The 22,883-nt window shown below is 35.1% G+C and overlaps 1 protein-coding gene across 6 annotated transcripts in view; it reads right to left on the bottom strand.

The window, feature by feature from the left end:
- The window catches only part of Fam172a (family with sequence similarity 172 member A), a 444,651-nt gene that overhangs the window by 207,691 nt on the left and 214,077 nt on the right, over positions 1–22,883 (bottom strand). For all 6 annotated transcript variants that reach the window (XM_023708514.1, XM_023708524.1, XM_023708528.1 and 3 more), the window contains one exon: positions 14,641–14,859. In XM_023708514.1, coding sequence (XP_023564282.1) covers positions 14,641–14,859 — 219 coding nt within the window. The remainder of the gene's footprint in view (positions 1–14,640; positions 14,860–22,883) is intronic.

Here is a 22,883-nt window from a genome sequence, read left to right as displayed (position 1 = left end):
TCTTGTGATTCCCTCAGGCCATCTTTTCTATTCTCTTGTTCTTTCTTGTCAGTAGGGATCCTCTCAGCTCTAGCTTTGCAGCCCACAGCTTTATTGGTGCTTCCTTTCTGGCCAAATTCACATTTTAAATCATCCTGCTGGGTTATCTGCTCTTGATTTTCAACATAAATCTGGCTAAAAGCCCCCAACAATAGCCATGCCATTGCTTCAACATTCAACTGCCTTGAAATTTCTTTTGCAAGATTAATTAGTCTACCACACTTAATGTTAGTCTCATGCAAAGTCTCTGGACATGAACAAAATGCAGACAAACTTTCTGCTAAGCCATAACATACATCATCTAGAGTCCAACAATCAGTTGTCCTTTTTCCCAGCAGAAACCTCCCCAGCCTGGTCTTTATGGGCAGGATTTCTATCAGCATTCTGGCCCTCTGAGCTCTGACCATAATCTCCTATACAGAACAGCCAAAGGTGTTCCAGTGCTTATCTTTCAGGTGACATCTCCAATCCTTTTCTACCTCTTCCCATAAGCCATTCCCAAAGGCTCATAATCCACATGGTCAGGTGTAATCACAGTAATGATCCCACTTCTTGGTACCAAATTCTGTCTCAGTTACTCTTCTGTTATTGTTGGGACAAAATACCTGACACCCAAAATTAAGGAAGGAAAGGCTTATTTAGCTGACAGTTAGTGGACATTTCAGTCCATACTTGGCTGGCTCCAAGGCAGTGGCACATGACAGAGGTCAGCAGTTCATGGCCATGGAAGACAGCAAAGAGCAAAGGGAGGAGAAGGAGGTGCTGCTGCTAGCAAGCCTTTATCCCTTCCTTATATTGCATGCAGATTACCTGGGTATAGTACTCACACGCATAATCCCAGAAGTACTCACACCCATAATCCCCACAGTGGATCATGAATTAATCACAAACTCTAGAAGCTGCCCAAGTGACTACATGAGGCTTTGGGGGGATATCTAAACACAAGCCATAATAGTCTGCTTTGGCAAATTAATGCATACAAGTGACTACCATGGCACAGAAACACATATTTACACAAGGATCATTACTTGCTAAACAACAGTCAAGTGATACTTATGCAACTTGTGAGATCAAATATGGGTAAAATGCAAGAAAACAAAGACACTACCACCTCATCTGTGCTAGTGTGAGACCCCGAGAATACAGTCCAAATGCTGCACCACTCTAGAAGGTTTCAGCTAGGGTTTAAGGTCCTCCCTAGTGGAAGGCAGCAAGGCAGCCCTGTCGTATGACATATTTCACCCATCTTAAATGCTAGCAATTCTATTTTTAAAAATTTGAAACTTTAAATTTTATTGACATAGGATTTCACTATGTATTCCCAGCTGTTCTTCAACTCGCAGTGATCCTCCTGCCTCAGTTTCTGGAATGCCAGGGTTACAGATGTGTTGCACTATGTCATGCTGAAACATTATCAGTTCTAAAGGCACTGCCATTATATGTTTTTTCAAGAGAAAAAAAAAAACTGTTGGCAAATAACCTGTGATATGCTATTAATTTTTAAGATGCATCCCGAATCCAAAGCTGTCAAAATGTGATACAAGGTGTTAGAATCAATGAAAAAAGATCACAATCCAAGTAATCTTTAATTGACGGAGACATATATGCACAACCACCCTTTCCTCTGATGGCATGACTACAGATGCAGTCTGAATTTCTGAATAAGTTTTTAAATCCCTTGTGTGAAATCAAACTAAAGAACATAAGGAGTGAATGAAGTACAGTTAAGGTCACAAGGCACATATAAGGTCTCAAAAATTTCAAATCTATATCATTCCTCTTAGATCCTAGAATTGATTATGTTAGGAACAGTGTTTCTAACTAATTTTTATGTTCAAGCCTAAGTCACCAAATGAGCAATTGTCCTTATCCTGCAGGAACACACACACACACACACCTCAGTTCTTGAGATAAAGGCCAGAGCAAAAGCCACTTTTGCTAAAGGACAGAAAAGCCTGCTTCTGCTAACTACCAACAAGCAAGATGGGAAATTGAAACTAGGTCCCAGTACCAACTTAATAACTAGTAACAGTGTTACCATCACCAAATAATTATAATTTCTCTAACTCTACATTTCATTACCTATGTCTACAAAGGAAGTATATGGATGAAGAATGTCTAAAACATGCCTGAAAAGTTTTAGATACTATTTTTTTGGCAACCTGTTCTGGCATAATCCTTCTAAATAACATTCTTCCTAAACCTGGTCTTTATACAAAACAAGATAGATGTGGGCTGAATGAATTGCACACATTTAATATTCCTATTTAGAACAGAAACATGACAAAAACAAGAGTTCTTCTAATGACCCTCAAAGACTTTAATCCTAACAATTTACTTAAGTTATGTGTGTAAAATTCTAATTTAAATGTTAAATGTTACATATGTATGTATGTATGTATATATGCATTTATTTGGTACTGGGAATCAAATTCACAACCCCATGCCTGCCAGGCAGACACCATGTCACAGCAATTTCCCTGGCCTGATGTTAAACTTTAATATCATAGTTTAGAGTACAATTTCTTAATGCATCATGTATAAAAATATAAGACTTTGACCTAGAATATTTAAAGGCATTTTTAAGGAAAAAATAAGGCATGTTTAAAAATATCAGCTTCCTTTAGAATTATCATATACAATGGTAAACCACATGCCAGGACTCTATAATTCTCTGGGCGAAGAAGGATTTTCTCCAATTTCTCATAGACACAATTATCACACATTTAATAACCTGTATGAAAGATTTTAGGAAAATAAACCTAGAAGTAAGCATTGTCTGTAGGCAGCAGAAATTAGAGAATATTTTGCTTGAGGGCCACTAAGATTAAGATTCAGGACTTAACCATCCCACCATAGGATCCTTAGATGAGCTATTCATTACAATATATAGTATATTACTTTTCAAGGAAAAAAATTCCATATTTTTCTTCAGCATTAATAAAGAATACTGAGAATGAAGTGAAAAAGTGGAATTAGGAGAAGAAACTTACAGTATTTTAAATTATAATTTCAGGGTCCAAACAAATCTAAATATACAATTTTATAGTGTTTACAAATGTACAAACTGAAATGACACACTCAGGTCACTGGGTGAACATGTTTCCTTCCCTGTTATATCAGCACAAGGGCTACATGCAAAAGAGCTGCGATGCACTGATCAGGCCACGGTGTACATGACTGCCTGCACTGCCCAAAATACCAAGGGGTAGGGAACTAGGGGACAGCAGGCAACGATCAGGTGAACTTATTAAAGACAAATTGGAACCAGGGCGGGATAACAAAAGATCACCAGTAGTGCTCAATGCATTTTTGAGTCAATAATATAAAACTGATTGAGGCTTTCATTCATCTTCACCTGCAGTAACCTCAGATGCCTTGGCTGTTAAGCACCTCACATAACCAGGTATATATACAAAGAAACCTTAGAGAAGCATTTGTAGAAAATGTTCATCACTGCAATATATTACAGACTTGAGATCAAAACCTGGTTTAGTGACTGTTATTAGGTATATAACTGAATCCATTTACATCTCTGAGTCTCATTTCACACATCTATAAAGTCAGGGTAATATATGAGACTATTGTGTGAATTACACAAACAAACAACTATTCCTAACTGGAGAAACAGAGGCTCCAGGCCCCCAGCTAGGGGAGAAGAATTTACAGACAAAAGGTCTTACACTGCCTTTCTTTCTAAGAATTGAGTAGTGCCTTTGAGTCCAGGAAGTGATAGGCATTTCTAAGTGTATTTCTTTTTCCCCTGTGGCCAGCTCAGCCTGCCCTGGGGGGTGGGGCTGGCGAGGCATGTGGTGCCAGGATTGAACCAAGGTCCCCTGCAGCTGCCTAAGCAGGCACTTTAGATTGTTGAGCTATCTCGCCAGACTCCAAAGTGTATTTTTGTACTTAATCTTAGCCAAAAGGCCAAAAAACAATTGTAAGTGTATTTTTTGACAATAACTATTGCATATTACCTCTGACAAGAAACAAGAACCCAATGTGCAGAACTAGACTTCTTAAGCAAAGTGCCTAAAGTCACAGTGCTCAAGTCAACAGAACCACAACTACACCAGATCCCAGTGCCCAGCTCTTCACTACTACAAAATCAGTCTAAGCAAAGACCAGATAAACTAAATTTAATTCCTCTCACTTGAACCCCAGGAACACTGCACAGACTGCTCCACCTGCTCTGTACCCCTGTACAGGGAGACAGCATGAGTAAAGGGCTGGCTGAATATGGTAGAAAATTAGCACCCAGCTGAACAGTAGGCCTGGAACTGGGGGGCTTGAGGAAATAGATGGTACCCTAGAGAGAAGAAAGGAATGAAAACCATAGTTGCTGAAAAACCCAAATATACATGTGATCCTCCAGGACTTCTTTTGTAGAGAGCATAGCAGTAGAAAACACACTGTCAGTTCTTCAGTCTCAAATCCAAGTCAGTGTGGACTGACATCTCAGGGCCCACAGATGGTAACAAAGGGGTATGGAGCGGGTAGAGCAGTCTGTGCAGTGTTCCCAGGGTTCAAGTGAGAAGAATTAAATCCGGGCAGGTGCACTGCCTCAATGAACCAGTTCTATCCTGCTCCAGCACTCTATTTCAGTTTGCAGAGCCATGCATACGATTGATCTAGTTTTGCATTATTTAACACATCAACGGAAAGATGGTTCTTATTTTAGTCATATGAGCTCATTTCTCTCTCTGTTTCCATGTTCAAATCCAGGACAGAGATACAGACTACTGGTTGTAGACATGTAGTCTGCAAACTTTGAGAGTTGGAGTTCCTACTAGGTCAATATGATTTCCCATTAATTCTGAGACATTGTTTTATTATTCTGGCTTTTGCACTCATGGTTAAAAGCAATGAAAGATAAAACTGCCTGTGACTTAGTACACATGAATGCAGTGGTACAAACCTGTACTAATATTCATATTCTTCACAGTCCAATAGAGAAGAAAAGCCAACCCCAATTAAAGAAAGCTGAAGCAGTACAAATTATGTTTATTAAATCTCCATTCTTGGGTACATGTTTGTTTAATACTCTGAGTGATGTAATCAAGTTAGCCATAGAAAATACCAAACTATGCTATCATAGCTGCTTAGAGGAAAAACAGCTGTGTACTAGAATGAATTTCAAGCTAAAATGTTACATTTTAATGGAAAAGCACTTTTGCTTGTAAGATTGATATAAGTATATAATTATTTAGATTTGAGTATTTAGAAGGTATTTTCTCAAAAATGAACAAAGTAAGGTTGAAGTCCAAGGAAAACAACTGACTGTATTTCCTTTTTTTTTTTTTTGAAAAACCAGGGATTGAACTCAGGCCCTTGTGCTTGTCAGGGAAGCACTTATTCTACTGAGTCATCTCCCCAGCCCCTTGACTGTATTTCTAACCAATGCTAAAAATAGGACTTTGTTAGAACATTAAGTTTCAGAAAATGAATCCTCCCTTGTAAGTTTGGTCATTTTTTTTTAAATTCCTAAAACTTTTTCTGATGAGTTTGGTAGTACTATTGGTAGATAGGACTTTTTATTCTTTTGTTTTGCTTTTTCTATTTTTTGAGATAGGGTCTTAGTATACAGCTCAGGCTGTCTCAAATTCACAACAATCCAGCTGGCTCAGCCTCCCCAGTACTGGGATTACAGCAATGCACAACAGCACACCAGGCTAAGGACTTTTTATTTTATATAAGTAAGTGTATCAACCTTTGGATGACCTGCACGAATTGGTGAAAGGATATTTACCAAATAACTGATACATAACGTTACAGAATTATTCATAGTTAAAGAACTATTCAAAGTACAACTTAGACCAGTGGATTTTCAGTTTTTGTTACAATGCTGGGGATTGAACTCAGGATCTTGTGCATGCTAGACAAGCACTCTATCACTGAGCTATGCCCCATACCAATGGTTTTTCATGAGTGTGAAATGTGTTTTAAATTGCACTCGCAACTAATCTTCAAGAAACCACATTTTACTGAGTGCTGGTGTAGCCTTAAAGAATATACATCATTATCTGAAAAAGCTACTAAAAGAATTTGTTCTTTTACAAATGCATATATATTTGAGATCAAGTTTTCTTCATATTCATCAATGAAGATAGCATAACATGAGAATAAACAGATGTAATAAAGCAGCTGTTTTCTATTAAGCCAAATATTAAAGTGATTTTCCAAACAGCACACTGCTATGTATTTTTAAAAATATATTTTTCATAAAATGTTATTTATGTCACTATATAATGCACTTATTATTACCATTTTAAAGTAAATGCTTAAAATTTAATTGCTCAATTTTATTTCTTTAAACAAAAACCCTTTTATAACAATAATGGTTAAGAATATAATAGTGTTGAAATATGTAATGCTAAGCATCTTTGATACTAAAACCAAAGGTGTGAGAACCACTGATTATAAACTAACAGGAAGGCCTCATGCTGGTAATTCTTCCCATGGTTCTCAAGGGCAAGAAAGAGGAGAAAAGAGAAAGGAAATGGGGATGTACTACATCAGATCACAGTTATCCCACTCTTCTTCAAAAATATACACTAATGTCCTCAGTGCTTACAAAAGCCTAATAGATAAGGTGAGCCCTACTTTACAGATGAAGAAACTGAAACACAAGTGATGACTTGCCTAAAAATCACAGCTGGTAAGTAACAGAATTAAGACTGTAGCACACTGCCACGCATGGTGGAACATGCCTATAATTTCAGTGCTCCGGGAGACTGGGGCAGGATAATCTCAAGTCAGGACCCAGCCTAAACCATTTAGCAACTCACTGAAATCCAAAAACAAATGAAAGAGAGAAAAAGAAAGAACATCTCTTTGACTCAGGCATTCTTTTCTTGCCACCCACATATCCTATGTCTGATAAGGATCCATCCCCTCACTGATCCATGTGCCCCAAAGCCCCACAAATTCACGATCTTGTTTTTTATCATAATTTCTGTTGTAACTATAAAAATCTCTTTTATTTACTGATTTCTAGTCCTCCATTTTAGGCTTGCTAAGCCTAAAGAATGCCCAGTACACTTAATGTTAGCAGTTGGGCTCACAGCACAATGTACTAATTTCCTGGGTGCTGGCATATTTTAGCTCATAATATACATAGTCTAACGTTCTTTCAAGCTCAAACTAGTCAATATCAAAAAGTAAATTTAAAGAGTAAATTTAAATTTGTCTCTTATTTTCTAGATCCATGTAAGGAATTAATATTCATTTATTTACTTATCAAGTCTTTAAACTTTGAAGGGGGCTTGAAAGCATAAAACACAAAATTAATTTCTGACGATTGAGAACAATTACACTCCTTTTAATACTTTTAAATTAAAAGATCTTGCGGATACTCTGTAATCAGACTTGATAGTAATTTACTTTTTAAATGAAAATCTTAAGATGAAAGTAACGTATGCTTTAGCAAACAGTTAATGATTGTATTTTCAAGGGTAATTCTTTTGATTTGTTAGAAGAGGCAAACAGTAACTGAGTCCTGTTATTAGGACTAGCGTGTCAGGTGAACAGATACTCTTCAGGTCTCCTTGGAAGGAGGCCCTTGAGAGCAAGGCCCCCAGTTTCCTCAGCCCTCTCTTTTTCTCTCCCCCGAGAGGGCGATGTCCTGCAATCAGCACCTGTGGGAGAGGGCGTGGGCTGCGTGCAGCCTCAACCCCTGGGCCTCCTTCAAGTGAGCCCACAGGAATGATACATTCCAGCTTGCTTTCTGCTACAGAGGGCAAAGGGGACACTTGCAGGCAACGGGGACATTCCTCTCAGAGGGAATCTAGAAGAATGTCTGCTAGCCACACAGCAAAGTCAGATTTTCTAGTCTAAACATATTACTTGATAAAACAGATGTTCTTTCCTTTTTTTTTTCTTATTCCTATGCAATAATATACAGACTTCCAAATGAAGGAGTACAGTACTATTTTTGGCACAATGCTCTGGCATGCTATAAAATGATATGGTCTTTGCCTCTGGTTCTTAGAACAGAGCTCCTGAGAACCATTAGAATTCTGAGGGACAGGAGTATCTTTTGTTAATTATAGCAAAGTCCTTTCACTGCCCATCTTAGACCCATATGGTGACAGAGCATGAGATCCCTCGACAGCCTCAGCATGGAGCCGGTCAGGTTGCATGGCAGAAACTTCAGCCTCGGCCACAGAGCTGGAGACCGTGTGGAAGTGGGGCTGGGAGGGGTCTCTCCTTCTACTTACACTGCACCGGTTCCATCTTCCACCTGTTCACTCCTGAGTCACGACCCTTAGAAGAAACCAGCACAGCCAAGTACTTTCCTGAGTTGTGTGAGCCATTCTTGCAACTTACTGAATCTGAAGGCCATCATGGGAACCCCAATTTATATCCAGTCAAATGGAAGTAGGGGTGGCCATGACAGGTCATGTGATGGGTGTGTGAAGTGAGGATCATCTGGGACTGAATCTTTTAATCTGTGGGACCTGACACTAACTGCAGGTAAATAACAGCAGAATTGAATTGAACTCGACTGTGGACAGCTGGTGTCACAGAACTGGAGACCAGGTTGCCGTCACAGAAAATCCCTAAGGAAGGTACTAAAAGGCACAAAGACCAGGGCTGCTCAAAGCTGGATGCTTTCTCAACTGATTCTCATCCTAAGAGATGTTATTTATCAGTCCTAAAGTCTCAAGACAGTGCGTGATACTATGCTAACTCTGCATAAATTATTATCCTTCCATTTTTCGACAAGATACTGAGGCATAGGGAAGTTAAGTCACACTACGTAGGTAAAAGGCGTCACACTGATACTGTGTCTATCGGCCTCCGCACTTCTCATCTCTCCTCCCCACTACATCTCTGCAATGGTAGGACTTTGAAAGTTACTAATACTGTAGGACAAAAAGTAAAAGTAGTCATCACAATCTACCATCAATGTGTACAGATTTTAAGTTGATCTATAAAGAAATAACTTGGAATGCAGAAAAAATTTATAAAATTGATATATATTTTATACTGATTATTAAATTACTAGCCTAGTCTATTTTTCCCCAGAGAAATTCTAAAACTTTTTTTTTTTTAGATTACAAAAGAAAGGAAGCTAAGATGTAGTGTGAATGACATAGCTTAAAAGAAAAGTAAAATTCAAGATGAACAGCAGCAGCCCCTGGTGGTCCATGCAGGAAAAATAGCATATCCGTAGTTGCAGGGTAGAAATATGTTTTTTAAGGAATATGTGTACATATTTAGCCATTTGACTCAGTTCTCAACCCAACACATTAAAAAACAGATGCCTGAAAAAATGATCTGTTGGCAAGATGCTTGGTAAAATTTTATCAGTTGAAATATTAAAATTCATTATGAATTAATTAACATATTATATAAAATAAAATGTTTTTGTTTCATCATTTTACAAAGTACTATAAGCAGTGGTGAATAACACTGCAAATTTTATGTGTCTTGATATGTGTTGCTCAGAAACAAACTAAATTTATAGGATTACCACTAAATTGATGACATTTTCTGTCTTCACTCTTGAATTCAGTTGGCAGATGTTTTCAAGAACAAAAAATTCCATCTTATTACAAAACATATTAAGCAGGTTTTCCTGCCAGGCATGTCTGACATGATGTTTATTGCCTAGACCAAATCAATCCCCTTAATAAGCCATAATATACGCCAGCAAGTACATTATTTCATAGTTAAGGAAAGTTGCTACATAAAGAGTCAGTCCTTTGATCTCTCATCCTTTACTACTAATGCATCAAAAATGTGCTACATAATCCACTAGTTAGTCATTTCTATTTATACTCACTTAGTAAGTAAAATAAAATTATACTTTACTAATTTTAAACTTTTAATCTTAAGCCTGGGTTCTGCTTTATGTCTGACTGTGTACACTTGAAAGGAAATTTGCTATTTACTAGAAAACAAGGTAAAAGAACATTCAAATATTTGAATATACAGTCACTTGTTGCTCAAAAAATTTGGATTTTGAAGCAGTTCAGATTTTAGAGTTTTGCATTAGGAATGCTTAACTGTTAAAAAATCTATACAAATATTCCAAAACCCCAAAACCTTCACTATCTGAAATGCTTTTTTATTTTGTGACAGGGTTTCACTATGCAGTTCAGGCTGGCCTTGGCCTCACTGTATAGCCCAGGCTAGCCGGCAATTCAGTGATTCCTCCTGCCTCAGCCGCTGGAGTGATAGGATTACAGTCATGTGCCACCACGCCCAGTCTCCTGAAACACTTTTTGATCTCAAAATTTCAGATATGGAATAATCAACCTATAATGGAAAAAAATCCTAGAGATTAAATAGTCATTGTTTATAATATAAATTAAATTTAGCTGCTAAAACACTTAGATTGAAATGACTTCAGGGTAGACAACAGTATAGATAAGAAAAAGACCAGGAGACAAGATCAGGTGACATTTATCAGCCCTCACTTATACTGTAAACTTACGCAAACATGGGCATAAAAAATATCTTTTAGAAGAAGACTTCAGCTTATCCAAGTTGGCTGTTTCTGAACACTGCAAAACCTCAAATGAGTTTTTTAAAAAATTCGTCAGAAAAATAGACACTACCGAATATCTTCCATGTTAAGGAATAAGAGTTTCGATGGACGCCACCGAGTGATCAGTGCATAAGTGTTTGAGTATCTTCTCTGTGCAATGCAAGGCTCTGCCAAGATCCCTACTCTGGCCATGTCTCCCCCACTTCCCACTTCTCTTGCTGGGACCATGGAACTCTTCTCCCCTCTGCATCCTGAGCCTCAGTTTTTGTTTTTGTTTTCCTTTACATGTCGGGCCTAATCCTTCCTTCTTCACCTCTCATCAGCACAGCTCACCACTAAGGCTTACCTAGGAAAGAAACGGTAACACAGTTCCAATGACTATTACACAGCTCAGCATCTAAGTCACTTTGCTGCTCAGAAGCGCGAAGGTTCTAAGAACTGGTTTTCATCCATAGAACTTCCTACCCTTCTGTGAGATAATTAAATCAGTTTTGTTCCAATCCCTATTCTGTGTATCACAACAGGGGATTAAATTCTTCTGAGTTGGTTTAATATCAGTTTCTGGTTCTCCCACAATAAGCTCCACTGCTATAAAAGGTTGTACACACCTGCTGTTGTTAAGGAGTGACAGTGTAAAAATATATAAAGGTAGCTCAAAGGTCAAAAGAACTGCAGGCACATCTAAGGCAAGGGCAAAAAAGATAAACTGGTAATATTAATACAATGATGAGATGAAAGATGAACAATGTCTCAATATAGCACAAGGTAAGTTCCACCTAAGTTGAATACTCCTAATTATCTGCATGTGTCTTAGTGCCAAGACGTTTCAGCTGAATCCTACAACAAGTGTAGAATTTGGAATAGGAAAAGGGCATAAAGCTAGGTTACAGAGGCCATAAAGTTTAAGGGATATAAAGGGAGAACACATGTGTAAAACAGACACAGCATTAAGTCAGAATGAGACATTTTCATTTTTCCCTTAGTGGACTATCATGATACAGTTAAAAATGAAAACAGGATATTCCACTTTTATATGTTCAGATGAAAATATATAATCACTGTATCAAATAAATGTATCAGACTGAGGTGATTAGTTCATGAAAACAATTCAGCTAATTCTAGGAATGACATACTGGCAGTTGACCAACAATTTAGGGTTTGTCGCTTGTTCTGGTATGCTTGAATGTTTCCTCACAGGCAGTCAAGCACCATGTTTTGATAATTTAGGACTTGTGACAAAGGAGCGTGGGATTTTAATACTTGCCCCATTATCTTATTTAACATTGAGTTGTTCTCCATTTTATTAGGAAGCTCTTACATAGGCTAGGAGGGTACTGCACTGAATAGTGCAGACCACAGACCCCTTCATGGAGTTTAGTAAGATCTGCAGGACCCAGGGACTTACTGAACACTTCTGAGCTTCAGTCTCCTTTGTAAGTCTACATTATATTATGACCTAATAAAGTAAGAACAGATACTGCTTATAGACATTCATCTCTGCTGTCATAATGTATTACTATACCATTAAGTGCCTTTATCGTATACAGTTGAATTTTCATATTTCACATACACACTTCATTTTAAACTGATAGAACAATGTAGTACAGAGGAAAGGGAGGAAGAATCTATAATAATTATAAGACCTGGTTTTAACACTTGGTTTTTCCATTCACTAATTATTTGATCCTAGAGAAACCTATGTGCAACAATTGCATTCACTACAAACATGGATAAAATTATTCACTCTACCTATCAAATTAGGCTGCTGCAAAGAAACAAATGAGAATTTCAAATGTAAATGACTGAAAAGTATAGGAATAAAATAATTTCTCTATCACACTCTATTCTGAGTCAACTGGCAAATATACCTGAAGAGATGTACCTGGAGGAAGACATTTCTTGAGTGGATGAAAATTACCTAAAAAGTCACATTTCACATAACAGGAGCCCTTCTTCCTCTTTCCTGTTAAGAACTAAATTTACTATCCAGAAGTATGTTTGGAGAGCTTCAAACCTCTGCTATTCTGTGCAATTCCAGAAGAGTGTAAGGGAAAAACTGTTCATTAAAGAAACAACCATTTCATTAACACTATCACATACAAAGATGTGTTAGGTACACGAGTCTATTTTGATCTTTTAGTGCTTTCAATGGGAACCTGAATTGATGAGTGAAATGGGGCAAGCAAGAAAGAAGCAAAAAGACATTAGAAAAAGAAATGCAAAAACAAGGACTGCAAAGGAAAGAAAAGAATTTCAGAAAGACAAAGGGAAAGAGTGCGTCTTAATGAAGCAGCATAAAGGGATTTTTTTTCCCTTTGGTGTAAGAAAAAAATAGATGCAGGGATAAATGAAGCAATTGTGAAAAATGGAGTAAAGAAAATGCATACATACGAGAGAACAAAAGGGAAAAAAAATCAAAGCCATGATGACAAGATAGAGAGAAAACAGAAATCCAGAGGCAGATGTTTGAGATACATGCTAAATCTGTACATGTCATAGCCAAATAAAAGAAACTGTTTAAGAAGAAATAAAAACCTTAACATAACCCATCACTTTCTGTTTTTGAATTTCACATAGAGCAGTGGATAGTCTTTATCATTTGTGCATTTCAAAAACAAAGCTCACTTTTGAAATGTGGGTTTCAGAGCTGATTTTTAAAAATTTAACTTTGTCATAGATGGTGGTGACAGCAGAAAGGTTAGGACTACTGATGGAGAAGGTGACATCACAGCCCAGATGCAGCCACAGGGTCGTGTGATAAAGGGCCTATAGCTACATGAAAACAAACATCTTGACTCATCTTGACTTGTAATCTAAAAATTATAAATATTTGTAAAATATCACATGATTTTCAATGTTTAAATTGTGTAATCTATTTAACTCCTGCTTAACTTATCTCACAGAGTCTTTTGGTTGTTCTGGGTGAGGACATAGTTTAGGGGATCTTAGGAATTTACATACCACATTCACAACTCAATGCGCTTATATTTCTTGAATTTCTGAAGTACATTCAAAAATAAGAGTGGTTGTGTCTTGACTAGAAACGTAATAAAATGAAAATTTAGGAAGCATCCTTTCAAAGGATGGCTGAAATATTTCATTAGTGATCTTTTCAACTAAATACAAAAATAACTCAAGAGGAATATTCTAAAATCTTACTCCTACCCTACCTACAGTGTAATTTGTAGAGTTAATCTGTCCACATTTACATGTGATGAGTAGCTCACTTTTGAAGAACATTATAAGTTTACTATCTTACTTTGCCCAGCAGCATTTTGGACATGAATATTTAAAAATGAATGTTTAGCATTGATAATAAGGACCCTAAAACTGCACAAATTTGTCTCATTTGTACAATGCACAGTATGTCTGTCACAAAGAACACGTCAAAGTGCAAATGCAACTGTTTGTGCCCCTCCAGAATCAGCTAGCCTCGAGCTGCTGCAACGGCCTCATGCTGCTAGCACTGCAGAGCACAGAGGCTCACCGGGGAGAGAAGCGCGAAGGACAGGGATTCCCTCATGACACGGTCCCTGAACTATTCTCGCTTAAATATTTCTTAAGATAGATATTAATACTCTTTCTCTCCCTATCTTCCTTCAAAAGTTAGCATTAGACATCTGGATAGTTGCTCATATGAAACCAAATCATTCTCTAGTAAAACTTACCACCCAAGAAGAAGAGCGTTTTAACAATGTGCTATGAATTCAGCAGGTAATACACTTCAGCATTATCAGCTACACGTACTTTCTCCTATGGAAAACCTAATGGCATAATACCATAAAGAAATGGCATGCTGCAAAAGGAGACTGGACAGTTTTCTTCCTTCTGCACACATAAAATTATTTTAGAGAATTTTCTTTGATGTAGCATGTGACACAAAAGGAAAGTGCAACTGATCTGACACTTCTGTAAAATATCACAATGAAATAAGAATGACCTGCTATTTAATTTTCAATGATAAAACAAAACATTTCATCCAAGTAGACAAGCATGAGATATAAATGGTTAAAATCTAAACAAGTTCACTGAAAAAAATACTGTTTATGAAATAAAATATACACAAAGTAAAGGAAATACTGAAGGAAAATAGTCTTCTCACTTACTCTGATATACAAATGCATCATTTCTTTTTCTCGTTGAGGGTTACGGTACTTCTCATAGAAATCACGTCGCTTCTTTGTTTCTTTAGAGACTTTATCTTTTCTTTCTCTCTTTTCTGCTGGTTCATCTGCACTATCAGAAGTTGACTGCACATGTATCTTTGGCTTTTCTACCTCAATATAGTTTTCATTGGGATTCAGCACTATTACTCCATATCCTTCCTGTTTTGAAATAAGAGAATATACCATAAGTTAATCTTAGAATCCATTTCAATTCACAATAAAATTTCTAAAATTGATGAATTTAGCATAGTTGTATATTAAATAAAATGTTCCTTTAAGAAAAATTATAAAGTTTTCTAATAAAGAGTCCTTTGAAATAGCTTGTTTCTATTAAACATATAATTAAGCATATGCTGTCTAAGAACAAAAAGACATAACTACAACATAAATATTATAAATCTTAAATTAAAATTCAGATCTCTCAGAACGCTAAATACTGAAATAAATGATCAAAGTATACTTTCAAATCACATTAATATTTATAATACACATTTTGTGAAAATAATCTCACTGAAATTGAAGTTAACAATTCAAACTACACTTTTTAGGATTTTTCTTTACAATTGCCCTTTAATGAGCACTTAAAATTTTTAACAGTGATAAGAATATTCAATTGAAAAGCTATAAATCTAACATTCCACAATGTTAATAATAAATAAATAAATAAATAAATAAGTGTATTTATATTACTAGAAGCACAGTCTCTATGAGCATCTTGGATTCTACTCACTTCTTTCAGGAGACTTGACAAATGACACAGAACAATCAAATACCTTATTATGATGGAAGGAAACACTTCCTTAATCTCAAATTTTCATTTTTGAAGCTACTGTAATATTTTTTAATTAAGAAATGTTCCTTAGGGAACTACAAGTAAAGTTTCAAAGTTTAAACATACAGCTTATTGAGCTCATTAAGGCTTTCTTTTAGTTTGTAAAACATATGTTTTCCTGTCTGATTTATTTCTAAACAGGCAAACATTTCTATGCTTATAATTAAGAAAACTTTTGATATTTATAACTGATGGAACAATCTAACCATGAGAAACCATAGAACGATAAATAACAACCAGTGACAAGCACGTGCAATGCTATTTTTTGAAGCTATTATATATGTTTGTCCTATTCAATTCTGGATTGTGGATGTTTCCATTATGTCTTTGTAAAATTCTACAAGGTCAAACTTAAAGATGTTATATATTTTATTATGTAAGAGTTAAAATGTAAGATTAAAATGTAAGAGTTGTAGAAAACAAGGCTTACAAAATACTTATCATTACTAAAAAAGTATAGATTTTCAAAATTATCACAGAACATTCTAAGTTTTAAATGTTATTTGTGTATTTATGTATTACTTTTGCCAAACCAATGGAAGGAATTTTTAAAAACTGAAAGGAGTAAAATCAAACTACTGTCAGTATGATTCCACTGCCTTACTGCTAACTACACTATATTGCTGCATCTGTTTGGCTTTTGTATAGTTGATTTGGCAAATTTCTTACAAACTTCATTGTAATTCTCCAAATTTTCACCTCACATCAGATGATGCTGTTGTGTATAACCATGACTGTTTGGAAATTCTGAAGATAAAAGAAGTTCTACTTTTAGTGCTAGAACTGTTAAGCTAAGTCATCTTATATATGTGAGTACTACATAATGATATATAACAACTAATTAATAAAATACCACACATTCTTCAACTGATGTTCAAATAAAACTTTTAGGTAAATAAATGCCTCTTTCATGAAGAAGTTACAAGTGTTCTATAAATTTCTTAATTTAAACATTTTGCTTCAAAGGATGATTTTTTTTTTTTTTTTAAGTTTCTTAGCTGGTAAGTCAAAAGTTTTAGCAACAAAAGATATTTTATTTGGTCTTGCTTTATTCTAATCTGTATAGCTATTTAAAAGTCTTGTAATTCATTGTGATCACTGTCAGGTAGACAGATTGTCACTTGGTGATTTTCTACAGTTGGACACACTTGAGTAGTTATTAAAATCACATTTGAAGAAGTTCCTACCCCTCTTCCTTGTGCCTCTTACAACTTTTCACGCCCTTCTCAAATTTCAGCTATAACTTCTCCTCCCACCAAAAGTAAGTTAAACAACACTGTTGCACTCTGCTAAACAGGGTGAAATAGAGGCATTCAGTACACTGTCTCTGGTATAAGGAATGTAGTCAAAAAAGGTCACCATAGGCCAAAAAGAAAATTGCCTCCTTGCTAGATTCTGTACCATGAGTAAGTGGTCTCCTGTCATGTTTTTCCCTGTCTTCTCTGAGTGAATTGAACTTTAAACACACACACACACACACACACACACACACACCCCTTGCCTGTCATACTCATACACAAGATTGAGTTAGCAAGTCCCAAATAGAAGTTTTCAGTTCCTAAGATGGAAATAACACCATACTACATTGTAAATATAACACCAAAAATTTCAAAGTTGGACTTTATTATTAATATATGGAAAGCACTGTTTTTATATTGAATGACATTCAAATAAAGGAAGTCTGAGAAAAGTTTATTATAGTCAACAGAATTATAAAACTAGGACACTAAGTCATAACATAACTATTACAGATATGTTCATAATATTACATTTCAGTTTTTCCTTCAACTTTTAAGAATTATAGACTAAAACTGCTGTGCCTACTTCATTTCAAATAAACTTTGAAATGTGACACATCCACTCTAGATAAGTATAAAAAATGGACAAATATATATCATTAAAGAAGTAGTATTTGTCTAAGTTATCGATTAGGTACCTGAAAATTACATGACTCACTTGTTCAATTTTATAAACATACAGTAGCAATTTTTCACTGAGGTATCAACAGGAGAAAATGATTCTATTTTTAAATCATCATTATCAAATAAAATTTTTATAATTTAGAGTTCAACAATGAACGTTTCTCTTTGAACACCTAAATTATTTAGAAAATATATTAACTTTTAGATAGTTGAGACTACCAATTTAATTAATGATAAGAATTATTCAGGCACATTTTCTGCAGAAATGAGTACTCATTCTTAGTGTCTTCATTCAAAATTAAATTACCATTCTGTAAAAAATACTAGTACCTTTCAATTAAATTTTACTGATGATATAATTGACACAATACTTACACAGAATATCCATAATCATTTTATAATGAGAAAAAAAAAGAAGGTACAACAAAATAAACTACTTTACTTGTCCTGGATATAACATCAGATACACAGTAACACTTAATTTCTTCTACCTTGTCTCATAATAATGTCAAAAAATTTATCATGCAAGGTAAAAAGATTTTGGAATGTCATCATTAATATGTAGAAACTAAAGAGCCAAATCAATAAAATACCAGCAGTTAAACTTAACTTTTAAATAAAAATTACATCTTTCAAAATCATAATACAATTTTGAAAAGTAATGTTATTCTCGGTACCTCAATAAGTGCACAGAAAAATAAGTTTAAAAAAAGTTGCTAACATGCCTTATAATGAACGTGTCTAAAAAGTTCTACAAAACTACATGATAAGGCAGTGAGTATATTATGACAAATGAACTGTGCATTGTTACTCTACGAAAGAATGCTTCATAATTTACGGTTAAACCCTTAAAATATTTTATATTGAAATGCTGCTTTCATATTTATCCCTAAGCATGCTGAATTTTGAACAAGATGATAGGCTAGGTCATTGGAAACATGCACAGAAACCTCTTCTGTTATCTTCAAACAAACATGATAAAAATGATTATCTAACATTCTACAACTAAATAAACAAAACTTCTGGCATGTTTCATAATGATTTACCCAAACCATTTCCAATATTCAATACTTCAAGAGACAAAGCACACATAGAGTTGTTAATTAACTCTGAGGTTTGATCACACAGTCTAGTAGATTAAGAGGACAGATACTTTGAGTTAATTCACTTCCTTTCACTTTCTGTATTTATGCACACATAACTGTAGTTTAATTTTGAGGCCTGTCTTAACTATGTAATCTTAATAAATCCTCAAAAGTTTACTGTAAGATATAGCATTTTATTCAGCACAAGAACTTCCTGTGAGTTAAATAAAATACACAGAACCCCACCCCCAGCCTTCTTTATGCTGGAGTCGCCAAATGAACTTACTGATAAATAACAGTTAATTCATCATTCAATCAACAAATATTGATTGGTTTGGGTCAGGTCTAAAACAGATAAACAATGCCAAACTCAAAGAACCAAAGAGGAAAACTTGCTAGAGAGTTAAAAGCTGCACAGAAATATGCTTATTAGTAAGAATCTGCAAATAGAAAAAACTTAAAAAGACCTGACAAAAACCAGACTACATTTGATTATAAATGATATTAGGAAAAAAAAAAACTTTAAGATAATTCAGTTACTTCAGTTACTAAAGATTAATTTTAATTACTAATTGTAAGAAGAAAGAAAAAGGGACAAATTCTACATCTTGCCAAATCTCTTGTGGTTGGCTACATATAAAGTCATCTGAAAGTAGTGGCTCTGCAGATTGCCCTGCTAACACTGTAGCCATACGTGACAAAAAGGGGCAGGGGCCACAGTGGAACCCTTCAACCTATGGAGCTACCCATTTTGGTCTTTGGGCAAAGTTCTGCAGATCATTTTACATAGATTTATCAATCATACTTTTCAAGTTCAATATTCTGTCTGCTTGGTTTGAAATAAGATAGGTGCTCATCCTCAAGGGAAATGAAATTCCAAGTGTTTTATCTTTATAATGCATTTACCTACCCTTAGCTAAAATAGACAAACCACTGTCCATTCATCTTTTGTGGAAGATGTATGTTGTGTTTATTCTCATCTTTTTTTCTCAAAAAGGGTATGTATATGTCACTGTTGCAACATCCTAGGTGCAACAGTGAGATGAGGTCATGACAACCAATCAGAAGTCACTAGTGAAGCGTTAAAGTAAACATAGCTGTTGGAGCTGCAGCTCTGCTTGAAAAATGCCCCCTCCATTATTTCAGCAATTTTCTCAAGACGTGACCTGGGACCGAAACAACTGAAATGTCACTTGACTCTTTTTTGTGCTTCTTCTCCACGTGCATTTAGGAAACAACACCCTACTGATATTTTGTAAAATGTTGACCAGCATCGTGTTTCAACTTGTAGCTTCCTGAATTCTAATGCTATGTCTAATGGTATTAAAAAATATATCATAATATGGACCAATACAGTTTATCCCAGTTAAGTTCCCAACTTCAAATAGCTCATCAAGTTAGTCAGTAAAAGAAAACATGCCACAAAAAGTTTTCAGGGGACCACCTGTTGTCTATTATTTTTACATAGCACTTACTCATAAATCATAACACAGGGTAATTAATCAAGCTGTCAAAGAGAAGGTCAAAGGTTACATGGTAGAGTCAGAAGGTCATGCATGGGCTGATAGAGGTCAGGGTCACACTGCATTCCTCACTATCAAGTTGGGATGAGAGGCGGCCCAAGCAAACAAAAGTGAAGGCAGATGGAGAAGTGAGTGGATAAAAAAAGAAAGAAAGAAAGAAAATTTCACAAACAAAAAGAAAAGTGAAAGAAGATTGTCAGCTGCCTTCACATATAATAGAAGAGAAAAGAAATACACTGAAATGTGCTCAAAGGAGCTCAAGAACATAAAGAATCTATAGTTTTATTAATTAAATAAATTGCACATAACTTTTATTGGCCATTTTATTAGTGCATACTAAGCAATATGAGAAAATACGTGTTTGTCATCTCTATACCTTTGTTAAGTAGAGTGCTCAATGTTAATGAAGATCAGGCAAAGATTTCCAAGCAAGATTTCCAAAAACAAAAGCAAAACAATTTTTAATAACCCTTTAATGCTTCAGTGTTATAACACAGATGCAAACAGTTTTAAGCCATAAAAAGATAATTTCTTGATTATAATCCAAAGATATACAAACATAAATGTATCATGAAAGTCCCTTTGAATAACAAAACAGTTATAAAATATTCCGTTATTACGCAGGCCTGAATTAGATGCAGAATACTGTGCAAAATTAGCTGTCACCCTTTGCTCAAAATCTTTGTTAATCTCATTTTGAATGTTTGCAGCTTTATCAACACATGCATCAATGTCAGCTCCTTGGTTACTGAACCGCTGCAGTTGGAAGAAGATATAATTAAAATGTTTTGGCACAGAAAAGGTGAAATTGTATCTTCCCTTGTTCCCTTAGGAGTCTGTAAAACATGAAGGATATATTGACAAACACACACCCTGGTCTCCAGTTCTGACATCTCAGGTCATCCAACTGCTATTTATTTTAAAAACATTCACTTTGCACTTGCCCATATTATCTCTCACCTGCTCTGTTTCTAACTTTTTCTAGGATGAAGAGTACTATGTTGCTTAAACTTTACAAATTTATCTTCTAATGATTAACTTATTTCTATAAATACATAATAGTACCGTAAAATAAGTGTGACTATTATTCACTATCAAGGATGGAAATTGATTTAATATTACAGCTTTAGAAATTTTTTCCTATTCTTTGCCTCCTATTCTCATAAAATGACACAGACATCCATATATTTATATATTAAAGTAAAAAACAGTATTTTAAAAAACTGGCTCTCAGATAATGACAGACCAAAATCTCGAAATGGTTTTCGGGAACACTACGGATGTCTTTATTGATGGGCAAATTTCTCTTACAAATTGTACTGCTCTATATGCTAGCTATACATTGTAATTTAGAGTGCAGAATAAAGTCCAATGTTCTTCTAACTTCATATTAAAACCATTACAAAATTATGCAATTATAAATATCAAACATCGTAAATAGGCACACGGCCTTTCAAAATATCACTTTGACCCCACTGCAATACTACACAAACATATTCTTAAGTTACTGGACAAACCTTCTTTTGAACAAGCCTATATATAAAATGTTCTACATATCTTAACACATGCCACTTTCACTTTCTTTTTCTTCAGTCAAAACGTGTTTAAAATACTTTTGTTGTTTTTTCAAAAGTATATAAGTCCTTTCTTGTGGTTCTAGAGTTCACTTGTAAGGATGAGCACTTAGGAAAGGACTCCAAGAATTCACTGACTCAATAAATCAGTAAACACTGATTTCATGCCACAAATATTTAATAAGCATCTATTATCTGCCAAGTATTGTGTTAGGTAAACTTAAGAGTACACCTACATATTAGACCAAAGAGCCACCTTTCACTTTAAGATAGTTCAATTGAGTGGAAAATTCCAAGTCAGAATTGAGTATAAATCTCTAAAATGCCTGTTTGGAGATGTTTCATTTTTCAAGAAAAAGGACATAGAAAACAAAGAAGAAGAACGCAATGATAAGAGTTGTAGTTAGACTTTCAGGGATGATTAACCCTATATGGTAAATTATGTTTGTGGTTGTATTAAAAGTATTCAAATTTGCACCATGAAAATGAAAATGTACTGTTTTGGGACTGTGCTTATGTATGTATGTATGTATGTATGTGTGGATTTCATGCTGTATACATTCAGATATCGTATGAAATAACAGCAATTACAAATGTAACAGAAAAGCTTCTATGCACAGCTAGCTCCTAACAAACAGGTGCAACTAAGTGCAGCTATGAATTTCCCTTCCCACAGTGACCTGTGTCACAAGATCTCCTCATACTTCTTCTGCTAAATAATTTAATTACTTATGAGTTATGGTTTCTTTGTAACCTTTTAAATGACTAGCTCATTAAAATGCAAAAATATGCAAAACATGATGTCACTGGGTCAAACAGCTGTGTTGGTAAAATTATGGCTGTGAATGTCCCCAAGAACATGAAAATATTAATAATTTATATTGCTCATTAGATGGCAAAAACTCTTTAAACAGATTTAGAGACAGATTAATTTTATAATCACAAAATGCTACACTACTTCATGGTAACAAATCTTGCTGCCATCTGTGACCCTTTGGTATACATAAAACATATAAAAATTCATACTGGCTTAATAATTTTGCATCACAATGTACATATTCACAAAAAAGTCATAAGAACCTAAAATATGGAAAGAAGAGACTTCCCTTTAAAAAAAAATAGGTATTTGCTAACTTTAATTACAACTTAGTTTTCCTTCAAAGAGCCAAGACACAGTAATAGCACTTAAGTTATAGTATGAGACACTCAACAAGTACTCCTGGAAAAACCAAAGTAATAATTATCAT

Source organism: Octodon degus, unplaced genomic scaffold, assembly GCF_000260255.1.
Source record: "Octodon degus isolate 3935 unplaced genomic scaffold, OctDeg1.0 scaffold00009, whole genome shotgun sequence".
NCBI classification, from domain to species: Eukaryota; Metazoa; Chordata; class Mammalia; order Rodentia; family Octodontidae; genus Octodon; species Octodon degus.
Note: the sequence above shows the minus strand (reverse complement) of the source record. Positions and strands in the feature narration are given on the sequence as shown.